The following is a 13928-nucleotide window of genomic DNA, read 5'->3' on the forward strand; positions in this document are numbered from 1 at the left end:
AGCAAAGGAGAGAGGGGACCGGCCCCATCCCATGGTCACCTCTGCCCCGGCAGTGTGTGTGTCATCTGTGGCTCCTTCACAGGAGGAGTGAGGGGCAGTTATCAGGAGGCAGTGTAACGTGATGGCTCATGTTCTTCCACCTGTAGAACAGCTACCTTCAGAGGTAATGAGTGAGCTTTCTGACTAGGGGAGTGTGAGCAGAAGGCTGGAAGATTCCTTGGTGGATTTCATTCATTCATTCATTCACTCACCCATCTAGTCATCCATCCACTATTTTTCAAGCATCAAACTTATGCCAGGTGTTGGACTAATTGATTTAACTATGAATAAGATAGAAATAGTATTTGACCCTTGGGAAATAATGGGAACTATAGGAGCAAAGTAATGGGGGCCGTGACCTACACCTGCGAATCAGAGAAGGCTTCCTGAAGGATGCCACAGTTGAAGCTGAAGCCTGAAGGAGACTTAGAGGAGAAAATTTCCAGAAAGAAGCAGCATGTGTGAAGGGCTGGAGAGAGCATGGCCAGCAGAGGAACCAATAAGCTTAATGAGGCAGGGCTTCATGACGGGGGACAGAGTTGAGAGTGGGGTTACATGTGTGTCACATTAGGAGGTTTGAACTTTTATCCCAAGAGCCACAAGGAACCAATGAAGGGCTTTCAGCAAGGCAATGATGTGCTGAGATGTGCTTCTCCTGGTTTTCCCAGAGGCAGACCTTGAGGCAGGTAGTTTATGTGGGAGGTGATTCCAGAAAATACTAGCAGGGGAGTGGGGAACTGAGACAGGGAACGGAGTCAGTCAAGAGACCCTGTGTGGTCAAGCAAGTCACCTCTGTGGATGCTAGGGCTTAACTGAGCTGGAGAACTCTGGGAGCCAGCGTAGAATTTTCCTTCAGGGTTACCCCTCTCAAGGGGAAGGAGCTGGAGTATTTGTAGACCACCCCCATTGGCCACTGAAGACTGTTCTGGGCTGAGTGGGGCATGGATGCTTCCCCAGCACTGTGGCCTTCCACTGGGGCAGACAGAGTGGGCTGCAGTATGGGCCTTCAGGTACAGATGCCGGGGCTGACTGAGCATGGGACCCTGGGGACATGGACAGGCTTTGGCTGGCCTTGGTGACAGATGTGGGAGAATGGAGAGCACTAGAGGACTCACAGCATCTCAGCACCACTAGGGTGCTCCTGCATCTCCCCGAGGCTCTCCCTCATCTCTGTCCTGCTGCTCCTCCCGTGGGCCCTCCTCTGCTCACTCGCATCTGAGACACAGGCCCAGGGTAGCCAAGGGCCATAGCCCAGAGACCATGAAACATGTCTGACGGGAGATGCAGGTGCTGTGGCAACAGTTTAAAAACACCTACTGGGCTGTTGTCAGTGTCAGCCCCAAGGCTTGGAAGAGATCACTTGGACTGTGTGTGTGTGTGTGTGTGTGTGTAGGAATGTGAAAATGAGAGAAGAGCAATCCAGCCAAGCCCCCTGCCCTGAATGTCACCCCGCTCCCTGTATCTTCCATTATGCCCACATCTGTCTCCCATCTGGCCTCATGAGAGCAGATGCTCTGTCTGGATTGTTCAGTGGTCCCCCAGGACCAACTCACAGCAGGTCCTCAGTCTGTTGAATGAGAACTGTGAATGGTGCCTGCCCTCCTGGGCTTCATGTCCTTGGCCAAGAGGAGAGAGTTGCTGGGGACAGTTGAGTGGTGATTCTAAGGACAGGGGCCCACAAGGGTGGGTGGGAGGATGGTTGGAAAACAGGATGAGGGTGTTGGCAGCAGGGAGGGAGAAGAAGATGGGATGGGGTTTATAGTTGCTAGCACTGGAATCCAAGGCTGGATGAAATAAGTAGGAAAAGAACCCAGTGATCAATGGGAAGTGGTCTGTGGATGCCCAGCTCCCTCCATCCCCAGCTTTGATAGCTCTGAGGTCCGAGTTCTTCTGGCTCTGGTTGCCTGCAGCAGTGACATGCCTGCTAATGTACCTCTTATGGGCCACCACCCCTTCTCTGGCTCCCTTCCCCTCTCCCCTACTGGAGCTTCCTGGGACTGCCTCCCACATAAATTACCTGCCCTCAGATCCTGACCTTTCTTGAAGGGACTCCACACCTGGGACAGTTGCATCTAACCAGCAGCCCTGGTCATACATCCTTTCCTAGTCACAGGAGAGGTTGGGGAAGCAAGAATCGGGCATGTTCAGCTTCTGGGTAGGGGAGGTGCTCTGTTTCTTGGCAGGACACATAGGTGGGGTATCACCAGGGTCCCAATAAGAAGCTGTCTTAGTCCATTTGAGCTGCTATAACAAAGTACCAAGACTGAGTGGCTTATAAACAACAGAAATTTATTTCTCACAGCTCTGGAGGCTGGAAGACAAAGATCAAGGTGCTGGCAGATTCCATGGGTCCACGTTCTGGTCCCCAGATGGTGCCTGCTTGCTCTGTCCTCACATGGTGCAAAGGGCAAGGGTCTCTCTGGGGCCTCTTGTGTAAGGACAGTGATCCCATGTAATCACCTGCCAAAAGTCCCACCTTCTAATATTATTGAGGGAACACATTCAGACCATAGCAGAAGCTGATGGGATATTCAAATGATAATAACTTGAGGGGGGTTGTTTATAAAGGGCCTATTTACCAAGGTGGGGAAGCATGAGAGACAGTGCAGGAACTCGGGGTTCATAGCTGCAGAGCTGTTACCACCCTGAGGTCTGAAGGAATGAGGGGTGGTTGCTGGAATCCAATAAGAAGGAGAGAGCCAAGCAGAGGCGCCCTGGAGAGGAAGAGGGACACAGCCACCCCGAGGCCACGTCACTGGGATACACTGAGCAGAGTAAATGCCTAATCTCTGCACTCTCCCCTGCCTCCAATCTCTTGCCCACTGACAGACGGCTCAGACAGGTCAGCCCCTGGGCCAGAGCAGATGGAGCAGGGTGCAGACAAGGCCTGGAGGGCAAATGGAAGCTATCTGGTGAAGTGGGGACTTGCCCAAACAAATGAGGGGCCTCATGTGTAACCAAGTGTCTCGGTGTCCATGTAGGGTGCAAACAAAAATGTCACATTGGGTTTTGAGTTAGAGTTGAGGGCTCCATAGAGGCCCCTAACTCATGGTGGCCCTTTCTTCTCCTTGGTTGTGTCTCATGGTTTTCCCCAGAGCCAGCCTTTCTGAGTTCTATTGTCCCCTCCAAAGCTGCGCTTGGAGTGGAGCCCAGGACTTAAAGAGACCTCACTCTGCCACTAACTGCTGTAACCACAGTGAAATCCCTTCTCCTTCTGGGCCTCACCTTTCCTGTAGGTAATACAGGGAGGGTTGACCAGATGATCTTTCGGGACCCCTTTCATAGCACCGACCTTCTAGAAAAGCTCATGGCACCCTGAGAAGGGAGTAGAGCAAAGATTGTCTTTTGGGGAAACCAAGGCCCGGGGAGCAGATGGACTTGGTGGAGGTCACTGACCATGTGGATATTTCCCTCAGCCAGGCCTGCCCTGTCCCTGCTTTCCCCAAGGGTGGTGGGGGATGGGGACAAGGGGCAGTGGTTATAGCTCCCACCCATGTTTACTTTTAATTAGTGCAGCAGCCAGCATGAAGTTTCATGATTTTTCTTCTGCTGTTGTTTGTGTATGTGGCTGTGAACGGAAACAGGCTGAGAACGGTGGTTTTCAGCTGGCTTTCAGGACTCACCGGCCCTCCTGCCCCACTGGAGGATTCGGGGTCAGTGTCATTTTGGGACTTGGGAGCCTAGGGGTCCACACAAACCTCAAGGGACTTAATTTATAGGGAGTTTCAAAGAGAGTCAGGAGTGCTGTGCCGCCACTCTGAGCCCCTCTGACAACGGCCCATGCAGCCCAAACCTACTACATCTAGGAAGCCTCCCTGAACCTTCCCACCCACTCTGTGGGCCTGAGGCCTGTGTCCCAGGCACATGAAACAGAGACCATTTCATTTGGTATCAGACCCCAAAACTCTGGTATTTACTGCAGACCAAGGCCAGGAAAACCTCAGACAACACCTTGGTTCAGCCTGTCAAATAGGTTCTGTTGAAGTCAGAGTTTCCAAACTGATGGCTCCAGATCCGTTATGGCCTGCATACACATTCTCTTTGGCTTGTACCATGTTTTCCCTCAGTAGTTTATTTTTATAAGGTGAAAGAAATTGCCACCAATTAGCAAGTCAAGTTGAGATTTCTTGTTACTTTAAGATCCCAGAGGATGTGGCATCACTGGGCTCACATTCCTGCCTGGGAATATTTGGCTGGGTCAGAGCTACAGCCCCCTCTAGATAAGACATGTGACCTTCAGTTCACCATAGTCCTCACCATCCCCTATTGTCTCCCAGCTGGGAACTGAATGTCCACTGCCGCTTACCACCGAGTTTATGCTGCTGTTTCTCAAATCAGAGAGTTATGCAGAAAGTAAAGTATTCTGGGTCCCCACATTTTCAACAGAAGTGTCCTTGGGATGAGCCACCTGTCCAACTGTATAGGGTTGCCAGGGCTGTGTTTGGTGCGCATGCTCTCCTCTGCCACAGCTACCACCATCAGAGTTGTCATCATATCATGTTTATTGGTCCTCTGGCAGGTTGTGTACACAATGAGACTGGTCATGATAGCCCTTAGGTCAGCGGATCTCAACCTGTGGGTAGCAACCCCTTTGGGGGTCGGACGACCCTTTCACAGGGGTCGCCTAAGGCCATTGGAAAACACATATATAATTACATATTGTTATTGTGATTAATCACTATGCTTTAATTATGTTCAATTTGTAACAATGAAAATACATCCTGCATATCAGATATTTACATTATGATTCATAACAGTAGCAAAATTACAGTTATGAAGTAGCAACGAAAATAATTTTATGGTTGGGGGTCACCACAACATGAGGAACTGTATTAAAGGGTCGCGGCATTAGGAAGGTTGAGAACCACTGCCTTAGGTGGTCTGAGAGGCAAAGTAGGTGGGCAATAAGACATCAACAGAGCATCTGGGAACAGAAGGGGTTAGCTCTAATATGATGAACATTTCATTGTGTTATAAAGAACTGCAAGGGAAGCTCTTCAGTGACACCAAGCAGCCTGGAGGCACTTCTGCGCAGCTCCTGACCAAGCCTGTTTGGCAGTGGTGGTAGGGCCTGGCCCAGCCCAGTTCATTTCCTGGGCTTGGGAATATCAGAGAGCCAAGGCAGACTGGACCAGGAGACTTGGGGCTGGCCTATAAATACAGCCGCCTCACTGAAGAAGGAAAAAAAAGAAAAAAGCCTCCATCTTCCACCTGTTTAGTAGGGGTATGAAGATAGGCCCTTGTTCCCTCTGTGAGGACCCCTTCAGCCCAGACCCAAGGCCTCCTGTTGTCACCACACTGCTCCACTCCGGTTTCCAGGAGGCTCCCCAAGAAGCGGTTGGGGAGCGTACTCCAGGCAGGTTTTCCCTGTCAAGTGAGTCAGGCATTTGGCACAGTAGGAGAAGCTCAGCTTACCATGATTCAGGCCACACTCCACCCTGTGACAGCCAGAATGTGGAGTCCGGTCACAGCTGCCGAGAAGATCATCATCCCAGCCGTTGTCTGCATCCCAGACCTGTACCCTCAGGGGTCCCCCTGTAGCTAGGATCACGTCCCCAAAGTCCAGTCGTGTCCTCCAACGGGGATTGTTATTGTTCCACTCTGTGCCTGTCCTCAGCTCCTGGCCTCCAAAGAAAACCTTCACATAGGCATCTGTGGCAGTAAATATGTCTCCCCACAGACCTGTCGCCTGGAGGTCCATAACCTCTAGCCGGGCCAGACCCCTCTGCCTGGGACAGCAGCCTTGGCTGGTGACCGCCGAGCCGTGGCACACACACTGGCAGGAGTCACGGTGGCTCTTCTGCTGTCCCGGGGGGCAGGGCCGGCTGCAGTCCCTCCAGCGTGCCTTCTGTGTCACATACTGGCTCACAGCCTGCCTGAGTGCCTCCCGCCGTGGGTCCTGCTTCTCCAAGAGCAAGTGCAGAGGCTCCAGGGTGTAGTCCACCAGGCCGGGGTGGTCCAGCAGTGAGGCCACCCAGGCTGAGAATTGCTCAGGCCCAGCATGGTTCCCGAACAGCAGGTCATGCAGGGAGGTGTGGAGGCCTCCTTCCACTCTGGAATAACGTTCCTGGTAGGTCTGGTGGAAGGAGGTTGTCATCTTGCTCTGCTTTTTCTTCTCCTCACAGGCCTTGAGCTCCGCTGAGGAGCTGGCTCTGCCGCCTATGCTGACTGCGGCCTCGACGTTCAGGCAGTCCCCCACGTCGTTGGCCGTGAGCCCTTCCAGGGCCAGCTGGCAGGTGCGCAGGGCAGTGATGGAAGAGACCCTGCCACCCAGCTCCGTGGCCTGGATGAAGTGGGTGCCGTAGTTGGAGATGAGCCGGAGATAGTCTGGCTCGGTGGAGGCATTGAAGTGGGGGGGCAGGGCCCTGACAGCCCTCTTGAAATCGGGGTGAAGTGGTGGAGAGTGCACCAGGCGCAAACTGGGGGGGACAGAAAAAATGTCAGGCAGGCCCAGCAGTGGGGAGCCCTGTTCCTCAAGTCCCTCAAGATTGCCCAGGTCACCTGTAAGCAGCAGAACTAGGACCTAGACCCAGGAAACCCACTCAGTCGACCTTCAGTGACTTGGCTACTTTGCTGAGCCATGTTTGCTCTTCCTTTCCGAAATAAAGATTTTTCTTTCTTTTTATTTTCTAATTATAAAAGCAATGATACCGCACTGATGGTATCTCTCTAGTGTTGGACCCTAGTCCTGTGACCTTTGTTTATCTGTCCCCTCGATTGGGCCCCATGTGCCCTGGTCATGCGGGCGGGAGGTGCCTTGTCTCGCTGTGGGGGAAACATGGCTTCCCAGGGTGCGAAGTGAGGGCAGGTGACTCGGGGTTGCCCATGGAGATCATGCATTTCTCAGGTGTGGGACCTAGGTCTCTGAGGGCTGGGGGTGTGACCGCTCTTGCTCAGCACTGTAGCCCTAATACCCAGCACAGAGCTTGATAAAGTAGAAATGATTGAATGGAAGGAGGCCCAGGGATGGGAGGGACCCAGCCAGGTCTCCTGCCCACAGAAGGCTGGCAATGCCCAGGAAGGAGGGGGTTGGGTGCTCAATAGGCCTGAAGGCACAGCCTTGCTTCCTCTCCACTTGTCCCCTCCCTAGACTCTTCCAGATCAGGGCCACAGGGCACTGGACCACCTGGTGTGTGAGAACCTGGGCTGTAGTTTCCTCTTGGTGGAAGCAGCCTTGAGTCCCCACTCTGCCATTCCAGGGCTCCCAGACCACCCAGAATGTCCCACAATTTTTTCAAGCCCCTTCTGCCACTACCCTTAGCTCTCACCTGTAGAAGTGACACTCCACTGAGTCACTACTGAAGCTGTACTGGTCCTCGTGAGTTTTCTGGGCCGCGAAATTGGCCTCCTTGGAGTGCGAGCCAGCCACTGATACCTGAACACTGGCACTGGGCTTGGGACTTACTTCCAGACCTGCCTTCCAGTCATTGCGGATGACGGCAGCCGCATCCTTGGCCACGGTCTCTGTGGAGCTGGCCTTGGCCTTGACCACTTGGCGCTGGCAGCCCGAGCCATGAGCACGCCAGTCGGTGAACGCCAGGGGCAGGCGCTGGAGGGCACCCCGTTGTAGGGCGTTGCGGCAGAGGGTGCAGGTGCCATCGGGCCGTAGGAAGGGCTGTATGTCCACTGGGAAGAAGCCTGAGCGGCGGAGGCTGGTCACATCCACGCCCTCCCCTGCCAGCCACGAGCCAGGCACAAACTTGCGAACACGCTGGCACTCAGACTGTGCAGCAGTGTGGCAGGGGGCGGGAGCAGGCGTGGGCAGCAGCAGGAGCAGGAAGCCCAAGAGGAGCACACTGGTGGCCATGGAGCTGTGGAGACAGGGTGTGTTTGGGCTCCAGGAAGCTGGGGGACAGAGACATGGAGAATGGCTGACCCCTCCCCACAACTGTGGGTAATCCAGGCATATAGAATGCAGAGGGACTGAGATATCTCTAAAGTCATTGAACACCAGAGCTGGAATGGCCTTTACAAACCTGGTCACCTCCCACATTGTATGGATGGGCCTAAAGAGAGAAGTGACTTGCTCAAGGTCACATAGCTAGAAGGAGCCCCTTGCTAGAATTTCACTATTGAAGGCTTATTGGGGATCCAGATTGATGTCTCTTTCCCCACAGTGGCTGCTGGTGGGGAGGGGCTCTGTGTGCATAGGAGGGGAACAAGGAGTAGCTGTAGCAGATTTTGGAATGGACCTGGGGACTCTGGAGAAGACTGAATCCTGGAGAAGTGCCATTCTGGGCCCCAGAACAAGCCATGCTTTCCACACTCTACCTCCCTCATTCTCTCTCTTTCCCACTAAGTCTTTGATATAAATGGAAAAGAAATAAGGTTGTGCCACACTGTTATTCTCCCATTCTTCCTTTGGGGCCCTCTCTCTGAGCCTCATCGAAGGATGTCAGTCTAAATTCTAGAATAAAAGCTGTCCCTAGGCTTATACCCTCAGATCCTGTGTGGGGAGGGGCTTTAAGCTTGCTCTCCAGATCTCCTGATGCTCATGTCTCCTTTTGGCCCTCCCCGCCATGCTCTGTGGAATTGTGGCATGACTACCTTTTGCTCACTCTCAGACAACGATTAGCTAGAAAGTTCTTCTTCATTCTAAAGTAACCCTGGAATCTCACCTGGGCCTGCTTATGATCTGGAATCTCCTCTCTCTACCTCTATCCAAACTGAGCTCCTGGGAGGCCGTTCCCCTCCAGCAGCTGCCGGGCCAGCAGTGTCTCTGACGCAGGCACTACAGACAACAGGAGCTTCCCTGCGTTCTGGTTGGCCTTCTGTGCCTCACCCATGGGAGCGACTTGAACGGTGGAGCCCAGGCAGCACGGCCGTCCCTGAGTGGTGAGTGGGATAAGGGGAGGCTTTCAGAGCCCTTGGATTACTTCACTTAGGAGGCAGCACAACTCCTATCCTTAATCCAAGGAACTCAGCCTCCATCTTGGCCCTCATCCTATTATCTCCCAGGAAGCCCATTTCCAGCTTTCTTAGAAGCATTCACTGCCAGCATTTTAAGGGGTCTTGGAGCTATGTATTCTAACATCTTATACATATGAGGAGCTGAGGCCCAGAGCCGGCATGAGGCTGCCCATTGAGTATAGTGACGATGAGCACAGTCTGGAGCTCAAATCTGTCTGACAGCACTTCCTGCTCCATCAGGCTCTCCTTCCAAAGGAGCGGCCCCTGTCCCAGGCCTCTCTGTCCCCACCCAGGGACTCCCAGCCTCCCTGGCCCCTGCTGCCTCCATACCTGAAGTCCTACGTGGAGTTGCTTCTACACAGACACTGCCTCTCTCCGCGGGAGGCTCCTGAAGTGGCAGTGTCGGCCTACCAGACAGCTCACACACGGCTTGTCACCAGGCCACTGTTCACATCACCTCTGCTTCCTGCCCTGCCCCCAACTGTGGTCACAGGTCCCCCTCACACTCCCCCCTCTCACCAGCGCCCACCCTGTGCTCACCTCCTCATCCGGCCCTGCTGACAGCCCTCAGGAAGCAAACTGCAAAGGCCAGAGGCTCACTCTCCATGCAGAGCAGCCTAGGATGTGGGGGCCGGGGGAAAACTGTGAGGCTTAGCATGGAGTGAACACAGGGGCCCGAGGATTCCTGTGTTCATCTCCATTGTTAACGAACAGGCTGGCGGGGGTGCCTTCCCTGCTTCTGACCGACAGCATGGCAGAGGTGAGACCTAAGAGGCAGGACAGAGAAGGAGCTCACAGCATGGGCTCAGCCTTGGCCGGGCTTGGGCCAGCTCAGGTGTGTACTAGCTGTGTGGCCTGGCAAGTTGCTTTAGTCTCTTGGTGTCTCAGTTTCCTCAACTAAAAATGATAATAACAATAGTGTAGACCCCATAGGGTGTGAAGATTTGTGGGCTCACTACGTGTGAAGCGTTTAGAACAGTGCCTGGCCCTTAGCCAGTGTTAATACATGTGACCATTCCCTCCTTCCTGAGCAATGGGGGGAATAAACATTGTTCAGACCTCCTTGCCCACTTCCTGCCCACATCTACATCCCAGCCCCACCCAGGTTTTGGGACCCAAACACGTACCCCAGCACAGGGTCTCCTGCCCTGTCTTTGTGAGCAGAGCCAGTGGCCACACTGGTCCTGGCCTCCTCCACAGCCTTGGCCTGTGGTTGTGGCCACAGGGTAGGTGGGGGACATCTGGGGAGCCCTGCTGGAGAGAGATATTTGAGTGGCCCAGGGTCTTCTTTGTTTTTGTCTTCCTCGAAGGTAAAATTTCCACGGGTCGATTGACTCACAGGACAACTTCTGGGTCAGCGGGGGAGCAAAATCACACTGATACGAGGTGGGGACAGCTGGTTAAGTGGGCGCCGTTCTCATAACTTACCCTCCAACTGTGCAGTGATGGGAACAATAGCCACAGACCCCAGGCAATACGTGACACCATGAGGTAGTTCACACCTTGAGTTCATGTCTGCCTTGGGTTCCCTGCTCTTACGGGAAGAGGGCTTACACTGCCTTCTCGGACCTGACCCATCTCCTCCCCGCAAGAAATTGCGGCCTCCAGACCCCCTTCTAGTTCCTGCCCAGGGCCTGACTTGGATGCCCCGGGCTGTGAGGACCGCAGTTCTGACTGTGCTCAGAAAACCAGTGTGGGGGGGGAGCATGGAAATTCTGCAAACTATCTGTAGGAAGAGAGAGGGAAGGTGGAGGCAACAGGTTCTAATCTCAGCTGTGTGAGAATCTGCTGGGTGGCTCTTGGCATTCGAGTTTTCAGCCCCTTCTGAGTGAGTTTCCTCATCTATGAAAGCAAAGGGAGGACTTGAGAATTTCTAGGAAGCCTTAGATTCTGAGTGTTGAAGAGTGCATTTAGCAAGTTTTGGGTGTCCAGATGCTGGGGATGGGCAGGCGGTCCGTTAAAGGGCAGTGATGACACCGAGGCTCACACTGCTGGTTTTGGCCTACACAACAGTTGAAACGGAGCACTTGAAATGTGCTTAAAGCACAGTTTTTCCTCAGAGACCTAAGTTTCAATTGCCAGATACTATTGATATGGTTCATTAACAACTTTATTGCAATGTAATTCACACTTATATTGTACAATTTAGTAGTTTTTGAGTATATTCACAGAGCTGTGTCCCCAGCACCACAGTCAATTTTAGAACATTTTCATCACTCACTGAATAAAGCCTGTACTCATTAGCAGTCAAGTTTTCGTTTTCCCAACACTAATCTACTTTCTGTCTCTATGGGTTTCCTATTTTGGAATTTTCTTGTTAATTGATTTATATAAGATGTGAACTTTTGTGTCTGGCTCATTTGACCTAACATAATATTTTCAAGGTTTATCCAAGTTATAGCATGTATCAGTACTTTATTCCTTTTTAATGATTGAATAATATTCATTTGCATGAATGTACCTCTTTGTTTATCCATTTATCAGCTGATGACCATTTTAGTTGTTTTCACTTTCTGGCTATTAAGAATCATGCTGCTATGAGCATTTGTGTACAAGTTTTGTGCTGACATACGTTTTCATTTCTCATATATAGGAGTGGAATCGCTGGGTCAGGTGGCAACTTTTTAAGGAACTGCTTTACTATGTGGCTGCACCAGTTTACATTCCTCCCAACAGTGTGTGAGGGCTCCACTTCCCCACATCCTTGATACTATCTGACACTTTGATTATTGCCATTCTTCTGTATCTGAAATTGTGTCTCATTGTGCTTTTGATTTGAATTTCCCCTGTGGCTAATGATGTTGAGCATCTTTGGAGAAATGTCTATTTAACTCCTTTGCCCTTTTTGAATTGGGTTGTCTTGTACCTGTTGATTTATAATACAGTAGTTCCTCTCTATGTCATGGCTCCTTATCACTGCCTCACTGTAGCGTGGGATTTTTAAAAATATTATATTTAATTATTTATTGTGGATTTTTTGCTATATCGCAGGATTTTGTGGTACTGTATACATATGTTATTAAAGTTACGTAGGTTTAAGAGGGTAGAATATGTTTAAGAACATAAGTAGTGCTTATAAAAGTGTGGAAAAGGTTAATAAGGGAGTGAGAAAGGTTAATAAGGGACTGGGAACAGTTTATAAGTGTGTGCGAAGGGTTTATAAAGCCTTAAAATATATATAAATACTAAAATAAATGTAAGGTTCCTACTTGGAAGATTTTCACCTGTTGCAGGGGGGTCTAGAATGTAATACTCATGATAAGTGAGGGAATACTGTAGTTCTTTAAATACTTTAGATCCTAGACCTTTATCAGATAACTAATTACAAATATTTTCTCCTATTCCATGAGTTCTTTCCACTCTCTTGATGGTATCCTTCAAAGCACAAATTTTTTTAATTTTGATAAAATCCAATTAATCTATTTTTTCTTTTGCTGCCTTTACTTTTTTTTTAAGTACATTTTATTGATCTTGTTGTTACAGTAGTTCCAATATTTTTTCCCTTTACTCCCTTCAGCCCAGTACCCCCCTCCCCTCCAGCAATCCAACCCTCCTTAGTTCATGTCCATGGGTCGTGCATATAAGTTCTTAGGCTTCACCCTTTCCTATATTATTCTTAACTTTCCCCTGTCTATTTTGTACCAACCAATTATTCTTCTTAATCTCTGCACCATTTCCCCATTTCTCCCTCTTGCCTCTCCCAGCTGATAACCCTACAAATGATCCCCATACCTATGATTCTGTTTCTATTCTGGTTTGCTTAGTTGGATTTTGTTTTTATTTTTTAGATTCAGTTGTTGATAGTTGTGAGTTTGTTGTCATTTTAGTGTTCATAGTTTTGATCTTCTTTTTCTTAAGTAAGTCTCTTTGACATTTCATATAATAATGGCTTAATGATGATGAGCTCCTTTAGCTTTACCTTGTCTGGGAAGTACTTTATCTGCCCTTCCATTCTAAATGATAGCTTTGCTGAATAGAGTAATTTTGGTTGCAAGTCCTTGCTTTTCATCACCTTGAATACTTCTTGCCAGTCCCATCTCGCCTGTAAGGTTTCTTTTGAGAAATCAGCTGATAGTCTTATAGGCACCCCTTTGTAGGCAACTCTCCACTTCTCTCTTGCTGCTTTTAGGATTCTCTCTTTATCTTTCACGTTTGGCATTTTAATCATGATGTGTCTTGGTGTGGTCTCCTCTGGGTCCAACTTGCCCAGGGCTCTTAGTGCTTCCTGGACTTGTTTGTCTATTTTCTTCGCCAAATATGGGGAGTTTTCCTCCATTATTTTTTCACATAAGTTTTCAACATCTTGCTCTTCCTCTTCTCCTTTTGGGACCCCATGATTCGGATGTTGGCACGTTTAAAGTTGTCCCAGAGGTTCCCAAGCCTCTTCTCACTTTTTTCAATTCTTGTTTCCTCACTTTGTACTGGTTGACTGTTTTTTTCTTATGTTCCAAATCATTGATTTGAACCCCGGTTTTCCTCTCTTCACCATTGGTTTTGTGTGCATTTTTCTTCATTTCACTTAGCATAGCCCTTCTCTTATGCATTTGCCATACTCAAGCATATCTGTCAAGCCTGTGAGCATCTTTATCACCAGTTTTTGGAATTCTGTGCCTGTTAGGTTGGCTATCTCCTTGTCGCTTAGTTCTCCCACTGGAACCTTGATCCGTTCCCTCTTTTGGGTCATACTTCTCTGTCTCCTCATCTTGACAGGCTCCTGTGTTTGTTTGCCTCTGTGTCTTAGGAGAGCTGTCGCTCCTGTTACGTTTTAAGGGGCGGAGCCTTAGATATTTGTCAGCACAGGGTGACCTGTTTCACCATGTTGTGGCACTACGTGTTGGGGAGGGGTCTGAGAGGGAACAATGCTGCTTTCCCAGCACTCGCCCCTTTTCCAGGCACTTCTCCCACTTCCATATGGGACTTGTGCCTCTCTAGCTGCTGTCCTGGCTGTCGTTCCCAGGGTGGATGGGTCTGCAGACGTT

General features: G+C 50.4%; 1 protein-coding gene across 1 annotated transcript; it reads right to left on the reverse strand.

Moving 5' to 3' along the window:
- Nucleotides 1-4517: 4517 nt before the first annotated feature.
- Nucleotides 4518-7885, reverse strand: PRF1 (perforin 1). Its single transcript, XM_090279462.1, has 2 exons — nt 7308-7885; nt 4518-6458 (listed from the first exon to the last, which is right to left on the reverse strand). Exons 1-2 carry the CDS (start codon nt 7844-7846, stop codon nt 5330-5332), a joined length of 1668 nt encoding a protein of 555 aa, XP_090135588.1. The 5' UTR covers nt 7847-7885; the 3' UTR covers nt 4518-5329.
- Nucleotides 7886-13928: the final 6043 nt, after the last annotated feature.

The sequence above is a fragment of the Furipterus horrens genome, unplaced genomic scaffold, assembly GCF_987537825.1.
Source record: "Furipterus horrens unplaced genomic scaffold, mFurHor1.1.pri manual_scaffold_5, whole genome shotgun sequence".
Lineage (NCBI taxonomy): Eukaryota > Metazoa > Chordata > Mammalia > Chiroptera > Furipteridae > Furipterus > Furipterus horrens.

Bases quoted from the DNA above. Each gene is read 5' to 3' on its own strand.
- PRF1 (XM_090279462.1), bottom strand. From the start codon at position 7,846: ATGGCCACCAGTGTGCTCCTCTTGGGCTTCCTGCTCCTGCTGCTGCCC. The intron at 6,459-7,307 runs GTGAGAGCTAAG...TGTCCCCCCCAG, and splicing joins GTGGAGTGTCACTTCTACAG to TTTGCGCCTGGTGCACTCTC.